Here is a 21216-nt window from a genome sequence, read left to right on the forward strand (position 1 = left end):
ATTTCTTAACTGATCACTCAGCTGGGAAGCTCACAAGATGGTTTGAACCACAGAGGAGCTACATGAGACTCGTCCAACCTTGCCCCCGCCATCTTTATTCAGTTCTTTTAGTACAGGTGGTGTATTCTGTCCTGGCAGGTCAGCCTGCAGGAACAAGGGCAAAATTTACCATTGTCTTTAGCATCTCTTGCAGGAAACGAAAACTAAGTATTTCATGAAGACATGACAGCAGCGTGTCTTAGCAACATGGCTGATGAAAGACACAAGGCTCAGGATTTTGTTTTTCAAAAGAAGCTATGAGCTAGTTTCACTCAAGATGCTCTCTGTTGGAGCATTTACACAAGCCAACTCTTGTTCAAAGACTAGACAGCTCTTAAGTGTTTCCCGTCAGAACTGCTATTCCAGATGGATCAGTTTCTAAGATGACGAGATTTGAACCTTGAATTTACAAAGAGAGAGAGAGAGAGTGAAAGATACAGACATACATGTACCTTGTTCCCTTATCAGCTAAATTCAACAAACATGCAAGCAGACTCAAGCCTGCCTTCGGAGAGTCACCCACGTCGCCTATTAACTGCTAGTTGCATTTTTGCACAGATGTTGTCAAGGCTTTTAGACTCCTCTATACATACACAAGACAGGCAGCTGCTGACGAAACATTGCCAGAAAGACAGTTTTTAAAGAAGCTAGATTGTACATATCAGTTTCCTAGGATCTTTCCAAAACACTCCAGATTGGGGGGGGGACGGGACACAGCAGCCTTAGCTTCAGTGAAATGCTGCACTCATAGGAGGGACTATGGGCAGCCTGGCAATATGCAAGAGGCACATCTAGAAGGGTTTCCTTCATGCATGACTGGTCCAGAGCAGAAGATTAAGTCAAGACTTGCTTTAGTTCTTGCAGATGGTCAGAGCCATAAGCTGACTTATGAACAGAAGCATCATCAAAACAGCTTTGGGAGCCCACTCAAGCTTAATGGCTGCCTCTCAGTTAATGCCAAGTTTGAATCTGAAGAGCTACAAGCAAAGGCAGGGGAGAGCAAGAAAAGAGAGGAAACTGAGACATCATTTTAAGACCACACAGGATATGCAGTTTCTTGACAATGCAACTACAAACTGGGAGCAGCTGGTGGACACACCTGTAGTCAGTTCTGCACACAAGAGCTCTGGGGCCTACCCAGACCCTGAGGGAATGTCACCGCAACCAGCCTGTGCAATGCAGGCCACTCATGGACACCTTCCTCCAGATACCGCAGGGGATGATGAAAGAGGGTTTTCACATTTGTAGGGCCCCAGTTATAGAACATCCCAGGAGGGAGGTTCACCTGGCTCTGCCTCTTGCAATTCCTGGGCACCAGGCAGAGGTCCTTTAATTTCAGCTTGTGTCATGTTTTATTACATTACTTTTCGTTGTGTGGATATGGATTTTGTAATAATGGATGCACTGAAGAACAGGGCAGAATTGTATGGGTACATGAACAAGTGCTCCTGATGGCCCAGCACAGGACTCATCCTGCAGGGTCTGGGGCCAGCTTCCTTCCACAGCTAGCATGGGAGGAAAGGGGCTTTCCAGCACCACCTATAGCACTGTCCACCATTTCAAAGCCTGAGGGACTCTCCTGCTGCTGCTCCCTTCAAAGGGGAATGGCCAACTCTGAACCAGACAAGCTTCTGGAGAATCCCAAACTCAAGCAGATAGATATCAGCATCACGCACGCAAAGACAGACAAACAGTGGTTGGTCTCAGTGTTGTCAGAAAAACCAAAGGCTGCTGGTTCAGAGTAACTGGGTAGTCCTTTATTACAGAACAGGCAGATTAGAAGGTGAACTGTCAAATAGAACTATGTAAACCAGAAGACTTTTTGCAGTGTATATTTGTTTAACCGTTTCAAAAACCACATACAAAAAGGGGCAGCAGAAAAATATCCCAGAGTGAGCGAGCTGTTGGGGGGGCAGAATCTCATTGTAGAGAGGAATGTTGACTGCAGGGCTTCTTCCTTCCTTCTTCCAAACGGGACAAACCAGCACAGTTCAGGGCACCCACCACCATGAGCCAGACACTGTCAAATGAGACTGGCACTCACAGATGCAGACGATGGACACAGGACATTTCACATGGAATGGCAGGCAGTGGCAATTCCTGCAGTGACAACTGCTCTGGTAGCCCCCAAGAGCCAGTGCAACTTGGCAGACCCTAGGATTGCTAGACTGACTGACACAAGTGAAGGACAGAAACCCAGAAGGTCACTGGAGCTAGATCCAATGTTGAGCAGCTCAGCTTCCCAGTCGGTGAGGTCAGATCAGGAGGACTTCCCATCCATCACGTAATAGCGATACATGAGGCCGAGGACCAGAGCGCCGAGAACAGGGATCAGCCAGACTGCCCAAAAACTAAGAGATGAGAAAAAGAGAAAGGTGACCACACTGCTGCTGCTGAAGATCCTCAGAAGAGGACCTTCTCTTTAGGCATGGTTTAACCATTCATGCCAGCTAGGATACTGGCAACAGAGGCAGGGACTCATCCACCAAAGGCATGTTTAACTTTCACAATCAAACATATATGAACAGCAGTTCTACAAGGGAAAGGATCTGTGAACACCACCCTTTGCATCACTGCAGGCTGTGTGATCCCTAGAGAAAAGGCCGTGACTGTCACATTTGTTGCTTAAGTGCAGACATGCCCTTGGGCCTAGCTCATGTTTGCCGCTCTGGCATGGATGCTGCCACATGGCTGCCAGCTGAAAATGCCACTGCAGTGGCATGGAATCCCAACTATGATCCCACAATCATCTGATCCACCTCCTGCAAAAGGTGAGCAAGAAACATGCTCAGCAATTGCCAAGAGATTTGTAAAATATTTCCAGGATTTCATCTAAATTAGACGATGCAATTTGAAGCTACATGTCCCCATTCCCAATATGAAGGTATTTCAGAGGCCACTGCATGAAGGAGGACCTAGTACCATGACTGCCAGATCAGACCAAAGTGGGCCCACCTGGTGCAGCATCCTCCAGCCCACAGGGATCAACCAGGTGCCCCAATGGGATGCCCACAAGCAGGAGCTGAAGGTGGCATCCTTCCACTGCAGTTACTCCCCACTCAGCAGGGAGACTTCAGAGACAGACTGCTTTTGAAAGCGGAAGTTCCATCTCACTTTTTCATGACCAAAAACCACTTGTCTTCCACAAGCCTGTCAAATTCCCCTTTAAAGCCCCCTAATTAGTGGCCATGATATCATTTTGTGACAGGGAGTACCATAAGTTACATTATCCATTAGTCCAGTGGTTCCCAAACTATGAGCTTTGGCTCCCTGGAGACCTGCGTTAACCAGCCAGGGGAGCCGGGGGAAACTTTGTGAAAAAAAACCCACTGTCCTATACAATGTATAGGATTGTAGCCAAAATGGGCAGCCACAATGGCCTGTAGGTTGAGTCACTAGTCAAAAAAGTTTGAGAACCACTGTATTTGTCCCTTCTTTGGTCTGTCTTAAGTACAAGATTTGGGTGATCCCTCTTAGGGCACAATCCTAACCAACTTTCCAGCACTGACATAGCTGTACCCATGCAGCATGCACTGCATCCTGCAGTGGGGAGACAGTCAAGGAGGCCTCCTCAAGGTAAGAGCATGTTTGTTACCTTACCATGGGGCTGCATTGTGACTAGGTCAGTGCTGGAAAGATGGTTAGAACTGTGCCCTCAGACTGCAATCCTATATACTTACCCAGGAGTAACTTCCATTAAACTCTGGAGCTTGCTTCTGGGTAGTCATGACTAGGATTGCACTACTGATACAAGATTTCGTAAATGTCACACACACACACACACACACACTGCACAGATCAGTATGATGGGATGGAAGCCAGTTGACAAAAGCTAGTGAAAGGACAAAGGCCTTTTTTCAAAACCAGCTGACTGAAAAAAAAACACCAAACACGTGTGTATTTGTTTACTGTACCTTGACTCATTTGATGGAGATTTGTTTGGAACCTGAGAAGATTTAAAAAAAGCCATTTATGTTTTAGTAACAGATGCAAATCAGAACTGTTAGCCAAAAATGAGCCAGCGACATACAAAACAATCCTCCCACCCTCTCCCATCCCAGCAGAACCAGATATAAAAGGTCAGAGTGAAATGTGAGGTTTTCATCCATTATTTTTATATTCAACTGTGATTTGTTTGTTTATAGCATCTTTAGGAAACTTGCTTCAATGCCACTTGATTTTATTTCCAACATGACCAATATTTTAGCATTGGCTGTTTTAAATGCATTGTTAGGTGTACATCTTCTATCAAAGCATCACTTTTATGTTTCACCAGGACCTTTATATTTCTCCAGGTGCTTTTGGATTAAAGGAATGTCTCATGTCTCCTCTGTTACTCCAGGGAAGTACCTTCCTTTGCCAACAATGTCTCCTCAATTCCAGTTTCCTCATGTACTCCTCTGCTCACTTTTCTTCTCCCAGACCCCCCACTGCATCCTCCTTTCCCCCAATCAACCACCACTGGATCCACATTTAGCTCCTCTTCAGGCCCTCAGGTTCAATGAGGTCTACACCCACAGGACTGTCAAAGGGAACCCACACCCTGGCAGCATTTGACATGTGCTCCATGTGTCTTTGCAGTCTTGAAGTTCAAACAGAGCTCCTCCCTGTACATACAGCCTCTGCCAGGTCACCCCTTGGTCTGTTGAGCCCAGTGCTGTTGCCCACCAACTGGCAGCTGCTCTCCAAGGTTTCAGGCAGAGAAAGATCTTTTCTCTGCCTTACCCAGAAAGGCTACCAGGGACTAAGCCTGCTGGGCCCTTCTGCACACAAAACCTGAGCTGTGCCACCAAGCTGCAGTCCTCATTCCCAAAGGTGGTTCAGACCGCCCTTGCCTATGATCACAGAACAGGCCATTTCAAGCAAATGAGCCTCAAGTCACCCTCTCCCAGCATCTTTGTGGAAAGGGCTGTCAAAAGTGGCAGTGCTGACTGCAGGCCAAACCTCGCAGCCAAGTGAGGAGCCAACTGCTAAACATACCTGTAGCTCCATTATAAGACTCCATTTAAGGCCCCTTCCTACCCCCCAGCTTTAGTCCTTCCTCTGGCAGCCTGTCACCCATGTTCCAAGGAGCACAGATCAAGGCCAATTCATGTCCATTCCTTCATGGAGTCCAGGGAGCTTCTGTGGGCCTCCAGTCCAGGCAGCCCAGCTAGAAGAGCACAGCAAGTCACTGACACACAGGCTGGCACTCCCGCATGTGCCTAGTCTATGTTAGTCTCCAGGAGAGAGGCCAGGTTAGTCTATGGCAGGAAAGAAGGAACAGGGAAGACAAAGACTTCACAGAGAGCGGGCATGAGCCAAGACACAAGAATCTGCAACTTGCCAATATTATTTTAAAGTGTTCAGATTTAAGAAAGTCTCCCCACCCCCACTTAGCCAAGTTGCAGTTTTGGAACAAAGATGCTGAAGAAATTTGCCTGCAGGTATTTGTGCTGTGTTGTAGATCAGGTAATTAGATATCTGTTTGCAGCAAGAAAGAAGAAAAAAATGTGCTGGGGCACATCCATATCACACTGAGGGCCCAATCCTATCCAACATTCCAACACTGAAGCAGCTGTGCCAACGGAGTGTGTGCTGCATCCCGCAGGGTCACAGAGGCCTCCTCAAGGTAAGATAATATTTGTTCCCTAACCTTGGGGCTGCACCATGGCTGCATTCACTGGCGTCGTTAGGGCAGTGCGGGGGGTACAGGACACACCGGGTGACGCACCGGGGCGGTGACACGCCCTGGGGGGAGGACGCACTAACTTCACGGCGTTAGGGGCCACTGCATCATGCCACACACCGTTGGATGTGGAATCGCCAGCGGAGTGCAATGCAAAAAACAGAATTGAAATAGCTCCTTTCGTTCAAAAGTTATGGCCTAAAAACCAGAAAGAAAAATGCATGGAGCCCTATGGAAAGTGAAAATGAGCCATAGCATGCACTTACTTGCGAGTAGGCATACTTGCCATAGTCCATCGGAAAGGGCAGGCTGAGAGGAATCCAACAACACCAGAATGATCCCGAGCCAATGAAAGCAGCCCCTCAAAAACACCCGAGACGCTCCCCCCTCAGCTGCGAGTCTGAGCCCGAAACAAAGCCACGTGGTCGCATTTACTTGCAAGTAGGCGGACTTGCCTTAGTCAAAGCAGGTTGAGAGGCAGGCTGAGAGGCTCCAAGGATGTCGGAATGATCCTGATCCAATGGATGCAGCCCCCAAAAACACGGAGAAGGAGTTCCCCCCTCCCAGCTGCGAGTCTATGGAGCCCTATGGAAATTGAAGCAGCCTTATGTTGTGTTTACTCGCAAGTAGGCAGACGTGCCTTGGCTGGTGGTCAGGCCAGGCAAAGGGGAATGTGAGGGCACTGGAATGGTCCCAGTCCATGGAGCTGTAATTATGTCCTTATGTAATTATTTTAATTTAATTATTTTAATTTGCTTGATGATGTCACTTCTGGCCATGACATCACTTCCAATGGGTCCTGGACAGATTGTCATTCTAAAACGTGGGTCCCAGTGCTAAAAGTTTGAGAACTGCTGCAATAAGGTGTCACTAAGTTGACACAGGTGTGTGTGTGTGTGTGTGTGTGTGTGTGTGAGAGAGAGAGAGAGAGAGAGAGACTCTACAAGTTTTCAAAATCACTAAAATCAGAATTTGGAGGAATAAGACCATCATGTTATATATCAATCAATGCGTAATTTCATGCAGAATGCAATGAAACAAACCACATTAAAATATCTGTGTTATAACAAAAGGTACAGCCAAAAAACCGGTGGGGACGGGGCAATGGTACATCACCACGCCCACCTGGGGCGTTGCCCCGCCCACTACATGGGGTGACGTGCAGGCCTCCCGCACTGGGTGACTCAAATCCTAGTGCCTGCAGTGACTGGCTGCATTGGTGCTGGAAAGTTGGACAGGATTGGGCCCTAAATAAAAGACTTTCTAAAAAATGAACTTGGGGGAATATCAGAACAACCACTTGTGAAGGAAGTCCCTCAGCCCAAAAGCAAGGATTCTTTTTCACCTCTGGGAAGTACCTGTTATTTTTGTTAGCAAAAGGGATCGTGCAAAACAGGAGCCATGGCTACTACCTCAGGGACCGACATGCTTTGGCCAGGAGGTTGATGTGCCATAATTTTTGTATATAAAACCATACAACAGGAACTCCGGAAAGATGGACCCCAAAGATGATTCCATAGTACTCAACCCACAGATTGGCAGAGAATGCAGGAGCAAGTGACTATGCACACAGCCTTTAGCAAACAGACACCAGAGAAATCAGAAACCAGAGAAACCCAGGAATGCCACACTGAGAAGGGTAAGGAAGCAAGAGCTGCAGTTCAGCGTGGACAATGGACATCAGTGGAGAGGGGCCTGGGAGTGTTTGTGCACAAGGATATTAAAACGGGGTCCAGGTCTGTATTGTCAATCCTACCACACCTTTTTGTGAAGAAAGAGCAGATAAAACAGCCCTGAAGTGGAAGGTTTTCCCCATTGGATCTACGTTCTAATTTCCAAGGCGTTTCACCTCTCTGTCCCACCAGCTCCCAATCAACACTCAGTTTCCTGGTCTTTCCATTGGCCACAAGCTCACCAGTCATGGACCTTCTTTCCTTCTCACCCCACCCACACCCCTTTGCCTCCCATCATGCCACCTTCTATGACTGTAGCTGCTTCCTGCTCTCTTTGTCAAGCCAGTTCTTTGGCAAGACCAGCTCCTCTGAATCACTCCAACCCTGTCTTGACCAACATCCCCTCCAGTCCACAAGGTTTGTCCTCTTCATCCAGTCTGTCCTACGCCTTCTTTCCCCCTCCTCTCCCATCCTGGTCAACAAGGGTAGATTGCAAGAGCTTCAGACAAACCTATCTCACTCCTTACTCCTGCAGAGGGCTCAACTAGCTGGGCACCCTTCTGCTGTTCATCAGTTGCCACCGAAGGTCACCCTTTTGGCTCAGGCCTTTGGGGGTACAATGGTGGTTTTCTGCTGGCTGGGGGCTGTGTTTTGTTGCTCTGTTAAGACTGCCAGGGCTGCCTTCCAGTTAAAGAAGTCTTAGGGCCCAAGCCTAACTTTCTAGTACTGATGCAGTTGTGCCTACAAGGATGTGCACTGCATCCTGCAGTGGGACGGGACCACAGAGGCCTCCCCAAGATCAGAGTATGTCTGTTCCCTGACCTTGGGGCTGCATTGCAGCTGCATCAGTGCTGGAAAGTTGGATAAAATTGGGCCCATAGTCAATGAATCTTACAAGCTTCAGTTAATTAATCAATCTGATCTGCATGAATTAAAAATGATAGCTCTGGAGCAAGAAGCCCACCCTCCTCCTTTGAGAAGATGCCCACATGTATATAAAACATATGTTGCAGAAGAGGCATTCCCTCTGTGTGAGAGCAGATAGGGGAATGCTTCTAAGAAGGTGCTTGTCACCTACAGTTTGGATCAGCGCTTGTATTAAGAGACATCTTAAATCTGCTGCCCAATTATGGAGAACCACTTTTTAAAACCAAAAGAGCATGCAGGACCAGTACACACAGAGCCCCTCCAACCACCACTGGACTTGCTTCTGCAATGTCTTGGACCCCCAAAGGTTTGTATGTCTCTTTTTCCAGTCACAGTATCACTTTTGCAAGATTCTTCCATGAAAGACTCGTGCCCAGACTCACAACTGTGTCCTCAACTACCTGAGCACATTGGGTCACTAAAAGAGACCTTTGAACAAGCAGCACGTGAACATCTCCTCACCATGCAGCGAGTCCATGCCTGGCTAGGGTATTTTCCTATGTGACCTTCTTGCTCTACCAGTACTCCAAGCAGGAGAAGCTCCACTGACCGTGCATCAATCTGCCCTTCAGGAGGATGTTATCAGTTCTTGAGACATACGCAGGAGTTGCTTTCGCTGAGTGTAAAGAGAAAGCCAGCATTGAACAAGCAGCTAGGGAGAAGGCATGCCTGCAAAGGTAGCCCTTTGGTTAGTTCTGGGAGAGGGAAAAAGATACAGAGACAAGCCTGGGAGGGGTTTCCTCAAGTTCTGCAAAGTGGGAGCAACTGGCAAGCAAGCCACACAACATGAGAGACAGAATAGCGTCAATGCTGGTGAGAGCCGGCTCTCATGGAGACCTCCAAATTGTATTTCTTTGGCCAACTTGATTGCTTCCCTGAAAGAAAAGAGCCATGGGTTCCTGTAGCGCTTTGTCCAGAAAGTTCTAATGCCAAACAGCAGGGATGCCAAGAGGGGAAAATGGGACTCTTTTTCAAGACACAGAAAACATGCAAGCATCTCTCCCAGTGTCCAAACCTCCTTTCAGCATGGCTGATTCTACAGAGCCATCAGGCACCAGTACAGGCCAAGCTTCCCTGTGGCAGCCCCAGTGTCAGGATCTGCCCAAGAGCTTTTTCCCAGCTGTGTTGGGCAGCTCCATTCAGCCCTCCTAATTCCTGGGCTGACGCTCTGGCTACCCACAATGCCTCTATGCTACTCTTGGGCCAAAATCTCCACCTCACATAACAGCACACATAACACCAGGAAAAGCATATGCAGGACCCACACCTATGCTTTCTTGGCAACATGCACATGCCACTAAATCTACACATTTGGGTGCGTGCATGCATGCATGCAGCATGTTGACTGTTGTGTTAAATAGGGACAAGGTACACAGTCACTGCAGCGAGCAACCCTGCAGTCCCAGTGACATCAAGGGTGCTTTGCATCAAACTTCAATTACAAAAACCAGTCATGCTTATCTAGCCAGCAGGCTAAACACATACATACAAAACATGCATATTTACTAGCTCATCCATTACCCTGAATCTTTACCTCTGGGTCGTTTTATAAACGAAACTACAGCAGTGTGTTTTTATGTTTGCAGGAATAACATTGTCAAGGCTCTTTTACTCACTGGGGTGTCATAAATCACAACCAGGTATTGACTTTACAGCCTCCCAAGACAGTAATATTGCACATGGGGCGGTAGGAGGAGGAGGGAACATGTCCCTCACCCAAGGCCATTTCCAACTCCGGCCCAAGCACAAGACAGCAGGGAATCTGTTCAGGTCTTCCCCTTGTTCCCTGCCAGCCGTTCCCCAGTGGCAAAAGGGCAGGATCTCGGGCCCAAAGTACAGAATCAAAAGCTGATTTCTCAGGACAAGTCGAGTGCACTGCTGCCGGCTGGGACATCATGCTCATTCCAAGACTTTGTTGACACAAGTGAGGGAGGGGACAACACTAACCGTGTTTCCAGAAGAGCTTCAATCCCTTCCCTGTAAATGATTGAATGGCTGGACATCGCTCACTGCGGCTAGGGCAGCCCATGGCTATGTTTTCACAGCAGGAGATGGCTTCTGCCCAGCAACACAGTTCTGACTGCCCCTACAACTGCATCAATAAACACAGCCCGCTAACTGGAGAGTGGAGGGGGTTCCTCCAAGATGAGTCAGAGGTCTGTCTAGCCCAGGATCCTGCTTCCTTCCCACCTAGATGCTCCAAGCAAGGCATGAAGGAAAGAGCCCTCACCACACCTGGCTTTCCAAGATACACTGCCCCTGAACATGGAGGCTCCATTCAGCCATCACTATAAATAGCCATTGAGAGAATGTGTGCTACAGAGTCTCAAATATATGCCCAAGAACTTTCACATTCCAAAATTAGAAGGAAGACAGATTGTGTGTTACCTTGGAAGCCTCCGACTGATGGTCACACTGTTGAGAGAAAGGAAAAAAAGAGGCAAAGGTGGTTATTGGGACAGAAGCCTCTCTGCTGTTCAAGAAAGAGGAGCTATAGGAGCATCAGGAGTGGCCTTCTCCCACATCAGAGGTGGCCCTCTCAAGCTCAGCACCACCTATACTAACTGGCAGCGACTCTCCAGGGCATCAGGCCCAGGAGCAGCTTTCCCAGGCCTTCTCCAAAGTGCAGCCTGGAAGCCAAAAAGCTGTAATATTTTGGCAAAATATTGCCAATGTGCAGCCTGGAAGTGACCATGGGGCCTTTGGACTGCAAAGAACACCTTCATCTGAGTTCTCAGAGGCAACCTCCCATCCAGGGCCTTGGCTAAGACTGCACCACAGGCCAAGTCAGTGGCAGCAGGGCACAGACAGCCTGTCCCAACTGGCACTCCTTTGATGAAGGTAACCAAGACTGTGGCATTTCTCACCCTCTCTCTGACTTTCCTAGACCAGCCCTCCCAGAAGGGAACATCTTATAACAACACAGAACTCCCATGCATTCCAGGTGTGGTCGTGCAGCAGAGCCTCACCGGGTGAACCTCTCCTATGAGGTACTGGTTGAGCATCTCCCGGGCATCCATCGAGTGACCAACGTCCTCAAAGCACTCTGTGGCATCTCTGCCGCCTTGTTCAAGCAAAACTTCCTCCCCACCTGGATGCTGAAAAGAATATTCTGTCAGTGCAAGAACCATAAAAAAGAGAAGCAACAACAGCTCAGAAAGAAGACAAGTGTCTTCCTCCTTATTTGGAGCATTCCAACAGATGGTGTCCCAGGGCAAATCCCCAAGGTTTCTCCCAGTTAGGGTCCAAATGTCCCATCATGCTGGAAAGGTCCTGAGTGCTAGTCACCCAGGCAGATGGAAGCCCGGGCCCAACAGTGAAAAATTAGGCCAAGTGGGCTAATTAATGCCTCCATGTTTGAGGTTGGGTCCTTAAACGTGCTTCTGACACTGAGGAGTCTGCAGTGTTTTCTCAATGGGACTGTGATCTTTGCAGCCCTTCTTCCCCTACAAGCACCTACTTGCTCTGCTCACTTGGGGATCCCCAAAGAGGAGGATGCAGAAGCTTTGCAAGGAGGCTGCCAGGCTCTTGGTAGGGGCATTTCCACCCTGAGTGCCAGAAGCAGAGACCTGCCAAAAAGCTGGCCAACAAGTCCATGACCAAACCTGTGTTGGCCCCACCACCACTCTATCTGCCACTAGGCTCCACCACCCATTACCTTTCAACAGAACAGTTGCAGCAGACAACATTTTGGAGGTCAGAGAGCACACAATGGGCAAAACATACCCAAGCAGACCTTGACTGAGCAGGAAGGAAACCTGGGGCAGAAGGCAGCATCCCCCCCCCCCCCGCAGGGGACAGAGGTGAAGAGAGTCAGCTCCCATTGACATCACCAGCTTCCCCCTTTGGCAGATTTCACATTCTCCCCAGTATGACAGTGGACAGAGAGGAGCAACACGCAACCTGGTCTGGATTACAGCCACAGGAACTGGCTTCTTTCCTTTCTTGGAGGACTCCAAAGTCAAGAACAGGCACAGAAAAAGACAGCATGTAGCCCATCATCCTGTGTCAGGAATAACAAGTGCAGAACCTCAGCTCATGACCAAGAGACCATTCTTGTGCGAAGTAATGTTTTTTTCTCCAAGCACAGAGCAGAATGCAGCACGCCACCCCAAAGCAGTGGGCAGCAGTGGAAGCCCTTGACACTCTGCTCCTAGCTTATGCTGTCCAGACTTTGGTTTCAGAGCTCCTGGAATGACAGTCCTGGAGTCTCAGAGCAGTTCACATATGGAACAAGAGACAGAAAAGCATCAGGGAGGCCCAAAACTTGGTTCACTTGGGATGCCAGAGTTGAGTTCCCCTCTTCAGAGACACAGTCTGGTGGCAAGCCTCACATTCCAGGAAGGTTCTTAACTGCTCAGAAACCACTCATCATTTCTCAGGAGCTGCCTTGTCTCCCTCATTCCAAAGAGGTTCGGCCACATGAGAGAGCCCTGAGCCTGTCTTAGGCAAACTCTGATGCAACATTATAAATACAATTGGTTTAAAGTAAATCCCTGTTGTTGGCAGGCTTCCAGCAATCTGGCTAAACTTGTGTCTGGCTCATCAAACAACTGCCCAGAGGAGCCCCAGGAGCAGAATTCAATTATCTCTTAGCAAAGAACCTGCCTCTGCCTTGCGCAAGGACCCTGTCAGAGCAGACATCCCCTCCCACTATCAGGCAGCAAGGAGGTGGCCCAGAAGGAACAGGGAGTTGTGTGTGGGGAGAAGTGGCACTCTTGCTAGAACAGCTACAGCCTGCAGGAAGAGTTATCTGTTAGGCAATTATTCGAAGTTAACTGCTACCCTGGCAGAATGAACAGTTAACTAGGCACTTCAGAGTCTCAACAAGTTACCCAGAAACAATCTAAAGCTTTGAGATTTTGCTGTCACCTATCATTTGTTAGGTTGGTTCAATGCAGAGGCACAACAGAGACTTCTCAGTGGTAGCTCCAGCTCACTGGAATATATTAGTGAAGAAAGTCTACACAGAGAGAAAACTGCAAACAAAAATACCTTCTACAGCCAAACTTGCAGAAACCTTTTATGAATGTGTGGTTTCTTATTGCTGACAAACTATTTTAATTCCCCCTTGTTGTCTTCTGTTATTTTAAATGCAATGCTTATTAGCTGCCTTGGGCAAGCAGACAAAGGTGGGCTGGAAATTCAGAGCTCTCACAGTCCACGAACCAGGATCCTTTTTCTCTGCAGACAGCATTGTGATCTAGATCTAATCCAGCGCATGTTGATGTGTGTACACACATTTGTACAAACTCCAGAAGTACAGGCCTTTCTTGTGTTTGGTCTTGTTATAAAACAAGAGGTGGTTGCTAGGTTGGAGATTGAGAGAGAGAAAAGAATTTGGTTTCTATGGACTCTTCACCTGTTGCACCACCTACAATTAGTTTCCAGCTTTGATAGTATGAACATCTTCTTTCATTAATTTTCACAATGACCTTGTGGCCTTTAACCCATTTCTGCCCAGCCCCCAGGTGTACACTTTTGATCCCTGTTGCGTATATGCAACATTGGGCAGAAATGGCTTAATGTCCCCATTTCACAGATGGCATAATGGGGGCTGCAACATGGGATACTTTCACACAAACCATCATTTAGGTTGAATTAAAGATACATAAAAAGATCTGAATCCTTTTCTCATTTAGTTGGCCGATTCGTCCAGGCCATTTATAACAGTGGAGCTATCAATTCACTGTCATAAATGTCCCTGTGACAGCACAAGCATCGCACCACCACTGCATGTGATGGAACCAGCAGCTCTGTGCAGGCACCAGGCTTGCACGGATGCTCTGCCAGCCCAGGCAAGATGGTGGAGAAGGCGGGGAGATCTCGGCAACTGGAGCCTAACCCCAGTTTTCCAAGCTGCCCTGCCCCTTACATAACATAAAAATAGCCCTGCAGGATCAGGCCAAAGTCCCATCTAGTCCAGCCTCCTATATCTCACAGTGGCCCATTAAATGCCTCAGGGAGCACCCAAGAGACTGGCATCCTAGTGCCTTCCCTCACATTTGGCATTCTGAGGTAACCTACCTCTAAAATCAGGTTTACATACCCATCAGGGCTTGTAACCCATAATGGCCTTTTCCTCCAGAAATTTGTCCAATTTCCTTTTAAAGGCATCCAGGCCAGATGCCGTCACCAAATCCAGTGGCAAGGAGTTCCACAGATTAATTGCACGCTGGGTAAAGAAATATTTTCTTTTGTCTGTCCTTCCTCTCCTCAGACTTATGCCAGCAAAACAGCTGGCATGGGTCCAAGGAGGCTCAGAGGTGATTGGGCAGCTTACTGGGAGATAAATAAAAAAGTTCCTTGCTTACTTCTGGCTGGCCATTCAAGCACCTACCACTACCCCTCCCATAGCATGCAGGGCATTAGAGGGCAGGGCATTGGATTGGGCCCTCTGATAAGTTCCTAGGAAGATGCCAGTGCTGCAGGCTCATGTATACCAGGGCAGCTGCCTTGCCCCATGTTAGACACACTCACAGCCCAACCCTATGCGGGTCTACTCAGAAGTAATTCCCATTATGTTCAATGGGATCTACCCCAGGTGTGTATAGTGTAGCCACACTTTCCTGCTGTGACTAATGGAACTTACTTCTGAGTAGACCTGTATAGGATTGGGCTCACAGGCTGCCATCCTATGCACACTTACTTGGGAGTAGGCCCTATTGACTACAGTGGGACTTATTTCTGAGTAGACCTGCATAGGACTGGGCTCACAGGCTACAATCCTATGCACACTTACTTGGGAGTAGGCCCTATTGACTATAATGGGACTTATTTCTGAGTAGACCTGCATAGGACTGGGCTCACAGGCTACAATCCTATGCACACTTACTTGGCAGTAAGCCCCATTGACTATAACAGGACTTACTTCTGAGTAGACCTGCATGGGAGTGGGCTCTCAGTCCCTCCAGCAGAGTCCAGGCCCTGCTCTGGCCTTCCACGGAACTTCATGGGGCCTCCTGGCCCCAGAGGCAGCAGGCCAGGTGGATGGCTGTTTCCCTGGCAACGCACCAGCCTCTGCGGAACAGGAAGTGTGGGGGAGGGGAGGAGAGCGGCAGCCTAGAGTGCCCGGGGCCCCTCTCTCCCTCCCTCTGGAGGCAGGCGGGCGCCCTCATCAGCACGACCAACGCAGCCACCTCCCTCCCGCCCACCTCATGGAGGAAGCCAGAGATGTCATAGACGCGCCCGTGGATGACGATCCAGAGCTCGCTCGGGGTGTTGCGCATCGCCACCTCTTCCAGGCTGATGAAGCGCCCGCCTTCGGGGGCCTCCAAGCCGGGCCCGGCCGGGACTTCCTTGCGCTCCACCGGCCCCATTCAAGCAGCTGCAGCAGCCCACCTCGCCAAAGGGGGGCTCTTGGCCCAGTCAGGCCGCCGTACCTAGGCCGCGCCCACTCATCCGGCACAGAGGGGCGGGGCGTTCCTGCCTCAGCCGCCAATGGGTGGCGAGGAGAGGAGGGCGGGTTGGACAGCAGCCAATCGGAGCGGGTGGAGGGTCCTATCTCAGCCAATGAAACGGCGACTTTCCGACGTGACCCATCAGAAGGTGCGAAGGTGCGGGTGGCTCGTGCTGGGTTTTGAAGAGCAACTCAATGGTGCGGAGAGGGGCCTAGAGCGTTCTCCATACGGGTCCTTCCCTCAGGGATCGGCCGGCTGGCTTTCCATCGGTGGAGTAGAGTCCAGCCAGCCGCGTTGCCTGCAGAAGGGCCGGCAGGGCAACAGGGCCACGTCCTTCCTGCTGGCAGGGGCAGCCTGAACCCCACTGAGAGTGGCACCTGAGTTCCCATTCACACGTTACACAGGCAGACTTGGATACGTGTACGAGAGAAGCCAACACGTGAATCAAGCTGCCATCCTGTCCACACTTACCTGGGAGTAAGTGCCATTGACTATAATGAGAGTTATTTGATTTTTCTCTGTAAACCGCTTTGTGAACTTTTAGTTGAAAAGCGGTATATAAATACTGTTGATTGATTGATTGATTGAGTTACTTTGGAGTAGGCAGGCATAGGTTTAGGCTCCAATCCTGTCCACACTTACCTGGGAGGAAGCTCCATTGACTGTAATGGCTCTTACTTCTGAGTAGACACGCATAGGATGGGGCTCTGAGGTGCCACTTTCCTGGGAGTAAGCCCCACTGACTGTAATGGGACTTACTTCTGAGTAGACATGCATAGGCTAGGGCTCAACCCCTTCACAAGGCAGCTTGGAAAGCATAAGAAGAGCCCTGCTGGATCAGGCCAAGGGCCCATCTAGTCCAGCTTCCTGCATCTTGCAGTGGCCCCCTAGATGCTGCAGGGAGCACACAAGACAACAGGCACAACCTGCATCCAGGGCCCTCCCCTGCATCTGGCAATCAGAGGCTCCTGCCTTGAAAACCAGGAGCTTGCACATGCCTACTATGACACAACCCCTAAGGAACTTCTCCAGAAATTGGTCCAATCCCCTCTTAAAGGCATCCAGGCAAGATGCCATCACTACTTCCTGTGGCTAGGAGTTCCACAGACAAATTACATGCTGGATAAAGAAATATTTTCTTCTCTCTGTCCTAACTCTCCCAACACTCTGCTTTTGTGGATGTCCCCTAGTTCTGGTGTTATGCTAGAGGGAAAGGAGCGTCTTTCTATCCACTCTGTCTATCCCCTGCATGATTTTGTATGTCTCAATCATGTCCCCCCTTAGGCGCCTCTTTTCTAGGCTGGAGGCCCAAACGCCTTAGCCTTTCCTCATAAGGAAGGTGCCCCAGTCCAGTAATCATCTTAGTCACTCTCTTTTGCACCTTTTCCATTTCCACTATGTCCTTTTTGAGATGTGGTGACCAGAACTGGACGCAATACTCCAGGTGTGGCCTTACCATCGATTTGTACAACGGCATTACAATATTAGCTGAACACAGAGTGGGTGTCCAGGAGGCGTTTTCTCCCTGCCGTGCTTTCCACAGGGTACCCTCCATGGGGGGGGGGGCCACTGGGAAGCAGGCAGGCCCCCCCCCTGCCCTGATGTGCAATGTGTGGGGTGTGCATAGCTTTCCCCCTGATTATCCCCCAAGGACATTCCTGCCTTCCTGCCCTCTGTTGATTCAGCCACGGGAAGCATTCTCAGGCTGGGGAGGGGAAAGGCCATCATCATTTTCACAGGAAATGTACACTTCTCTATTTTCCAGTCCAGCCAGTCCAACCACATGAGCTGGAGGCCGCCCAGCAGCCTTTTTTATTTACCATAAAGCTGCAGAGGGTTGGGGGTGGGTGGAGATAAGGACAGCCCAGAGACATAAAGACACCGGCCTCTGTATCTGCCGGTGGCTCCAGCTTATCTGTGGTAATAAAAACAAAAATGTGGGCAAGGTAGTCCTATTCTCTTCATTGCAGCAGTTCAGTTATTTGCTGAAAGATGACACACGTGTGAGCTGTGGCTTCTGGAAAGCCTTCAATTTGGGGATGCCATTTGTGGGATCAGCGTGATGCAGTTCCCGCTCCTGTTTGTTCAGACCCCAAGGAATGAGGTCTCTGGAATTACTGTATATCTAGTCCACTTCATGGCTCTATATACCAAAATGCTATTGTTATAAACAATCACTGGGGACTGTGCATTAATACAGTGTATCTGTTCCATAGTGTCTGTGGAACTCCTTGCCACAGGATGTGGTGATGGCATCTGGTCTGGATGCCTTTAAAAGGGAACTGCACAAATTTCTGGAGGAAACGTCCATCACGGGTTACAAGCCACGATGTGAATATGCAACCTCCTGATTCTAGAAGTAGGCTGCCTCAGAATGCCAGCTGCAAGGGAGGGCACCAGGATGCAGGACTGTTGTTGTGTTCTGTGCTCCCTGAGGCATCTTGTGGTTGGCAACCTTCAGTTTCGAAAGACTATGGTATAAGCCTACAGCACCCGGTATTCCCAGGCGGTCTCCCATCCAAGTACTAACCAGGCCTGACCCTGATTAGTTTCCGAGATCAGACGAGATCAGGCATGTGCAGGGTAACAGCACTGTGAAATATGGTGACTAGACTAGATGGGCCTTTGGCCTGATCCAGCAGGGTTCTTCTTATGTACATGAGGACTGCATCTCAAAGCACAAGTCCCTTTGATTCAGTTGTATCTAAGAAAGTGTGGTTGGACCTTTGCTGAATCTTGCTAGCCCTTTACTATAAGAACATAAGAACAGCCCCACTGGATCAGGCCATAGGCCCATCTAGTCCAGCTTCCTGTATCTCACAGCAGCCCACCAAATGCCCCAGGGAGCACACCAGATAACAAGAGTCCTCATTCTGGTGCCCTCCCTTGCATTGGCATTCTGACATAGCCCATTTCTAAAATCAGGAGGTTGCACATGCACATCATGGCTTGTAACCCATAATGGATTTTTCCTCCAGAAACTTGTCCAAACCCCTTTTAAAGGCACCCAGGCAAGATGCCATCACCACATCCTGTGGCAAGGAGTTCCACAAACCAACCACACGCTGAGTAAATAGATATTTTCTTTTGTCTGTCCTAACCCTCCCAACACTCAATTTTAGTGGATGTCCCCTGGTTCTGGTGTTATGTGAGAGTGTAAAGAGCATCTCTCTATCAATTTTATCCTTCCCATTCATAATTTTGTATGTCTCAATCATGTCCCCCCTCAGGCGTCTCTTTCCTAGGCTGAAGAGGCCCAAACGCCTTAGCCTTTCCTCATAAGGAAGGTGCCCCAGCCCAGTAATCATCTTAGTCACTCTTTTTTGCACCTTTTCCATTTCCACTATGTCTTTTTTGAGATGTGGCGACCAGAACTAGACACAATACTCCAGGTGTTTTTACCATCATTCCCATCATGATTGTACAATGATTGTACAAATCATTACCATCAATTCGTACAACAGCATTATAATATTAGCCATTTTGTTCTCAATACCTTTTCTAATGATCCCAAGCATAGAATTGGCCTTCTTTACTACTTTACTGTAAACTGCATGTACACAACCTGCAGTGGTGTTCCTGCTGGGGGGGGGGGCAGTACAGCAGACATCCTTGAAAATGGTGTTGAGCTATGTGATTCAATGACCAAGAAGTTGAGATGCTGCACTGTTTCTCTTGCTTCCAGTATTCCTTTTGCAGACACACACAGAAGGAAATTTATGGCCATCTAGTTCAAGTTCTCCTGCTTTAACATAATTTGACTTGTAGTGTATTTGCATAGCTACCAGCAGGAACGGAAAGCCCAAACTGTTAGAATAACAATCCCATAAGATCCTCATCATTATCTCACTGGCATGCACAACAAATTGGTGGCAGGAGGCATGGAGGTTGCTTATTTGGCCCATGGAATCTCAAAACCAGTAATATGTATGAAGCAGACAATAGCTGCCGCTGTAAAAGAGGTTTAACCAATTTTAAGAACCCAACTGACTAGTTCTGTGTAGAGGGAAGCAAGCCACAGCACAATCTTTATGCATGCATACCTAGGATTAAGCTTCACTGAACAACTTGGACTTACCTCTGAGCATACACATTTAATTGTACTGCTACAGCTGACAGCCCAAACGTGCATCACCTTTTGCAACTTCCTGATGATGGTTGTGCATAAGCTTATTTTTTCTTGTGGCAAGTATTCAGTAATGTGGATGCATTCATTTTTGTTCAAGATTTGTAGAAGTTGCTTTTCCACATTAAAAAAAAAAGACTTAAAAGTGGCTGAAAAAGAACTCTGCTAAATTTTAAAAAGTCACATTAATTGTAAAAATACTTGAGCAGTAGAGAGGCAGGAACAGAAACAGCAGAAATACCAAATGACTTTAAAAAATATGGAGCAGATTGGAGGAAAACAATTAGCTGCTAATGAAGGTGTGTCTCATTTGCCTACTTTAGGGGCAAAATGCTGCTGGAGGGGTGTGTGTCCCTGATTTTTGCTGTGCAAACAGTAGTGAGAGGGAAGCATTAAACCTTGTTGCTTGGTGTACTGTGCTGTGACACTAAATATGTCCCACCCTATGGCTATTTGGGAGCTTCTAAGAGCCACTTCTGGTCTATTTCCAACTCTCAACCTGTCTGTTAAAGGTGGGCATAAGGTGTCACCTAGTTTGACCCAAATAAGAGGCTTCCCACCCAGCAATAAGTGGTCAGCAAGGAAAGACCAAACAGGCCTCCCATGGAAGGGCACTCTGAAGTCTGGCACTACAGCAGCATCAGCCCTGCCCTGTATTACGAGGACCTGATGGCTGTGGGAGACAGAGAAGGGTCTCCAAGAGTAAGCAGGCTTGTGCAGGACAAGACAGCTCATTAACTGGCTGGGTCCCAAGCCCTTTGGAGCTTTAGAGATGCTGACCAGCACTCTGAATTGGTCTCTGATCTGCTTCTCCACACACTTCTCTTCCCCCCCCCCCCCATCTTTGCCTGCAGAAGCAGTCTTAAAAGACACACAGAGGTGCTGTATTGCTCATTTCCCTGTGTCACCTTCATTGCTGTTGAATAGGGCCTAGCAAGTGCTCAAAATGATCTCTGGGCAGGGATGTTGTTTTCACACAGCAGTGGGCAGGCAGCTGGCATTGAGTCAATACCAGGGGGGAAAGGTGCATGCAATGAACAGGGTGCCCCTTTTAGATTTTCCTTTGGCTCTCCATGTGTGTGTGTGCACGCATGTGTTCCTTTCCACCTCCCTTTTACAGTAACAAATGCAGAAGGCCAGACATGAGACCTCGCTAATGTGCAGGTCTTGCTCCTGGAATGTTTCCTTTCATCTCCAATCACTGCACCCTGGCTCATAAATTTGTGCAGTCAGGACAAGAAGCCAAAGATGGGGCCATAATTTGTTTCTTCCTGACCATTGTTGTGCTTGGCACAGTGAAAGCAGCGGCTTTCCTGGCTGGGCGTGATGATGACACCGCCAGAGAATGTGGTGAGCCAATGGCAACCTGGTGACTCTCCCCCT

The 21216-nt window shown here is 48.6% G+C and overlaps 1 protein-coding gene and 1 pseudogene across 1 annotated transcript; both read right to left on the bottom strand.

The window, feature by feature from the left end:
- Nucleotides 1–1774: 1774 nt before the first annotated feature.
- Nucleotides 1775–15690, bottom strand: CYB5B (cytochrome b5 type B). Its single transcript, XM_066637184.1, has 5 exons — nt 15462–15690; nt 11277–11405; nt 10696–10722; nt 3954–3985; nt 1775–2390 (listed from the first exon to the last, which is right to left on the bottom strand). The coding sequence occupies exons 1-5, from the start codon at nt 15624–15626 to the stop codon at nt 2300–2302; spliced, it is 444 nt and encodes a 147-aa protein (XP_066493281.1). The 5' UTR covers nt 15627–15690; the 3' UTR covers nt 1775–2299.
- A 2498-nt stretch (nt 15691–18188) lies between these two features.
- Nucleotides 18189–18307, bottom strand: LOC136660956 (5S ribosomal RNA; annotated as a pseudogene).
- Nucleotides 18308–21216: the final 2909 nt, after the last annotated feature.

The sequence above is a fragment of the Tiliqua scincoides genome, chromosome 9, assembly GCF_035046505.1.
Source record: "Tiliqua scincoides isolate rTilSci1 chromosome 9, rTilSci1.hap2, whole genome shotgun sequence".
NCBI lineage: Eukaryota > Metazoa > Chordata > Lepidosauria > Squamata > Scincidae > Tiliqua > Tiliqua scincoides.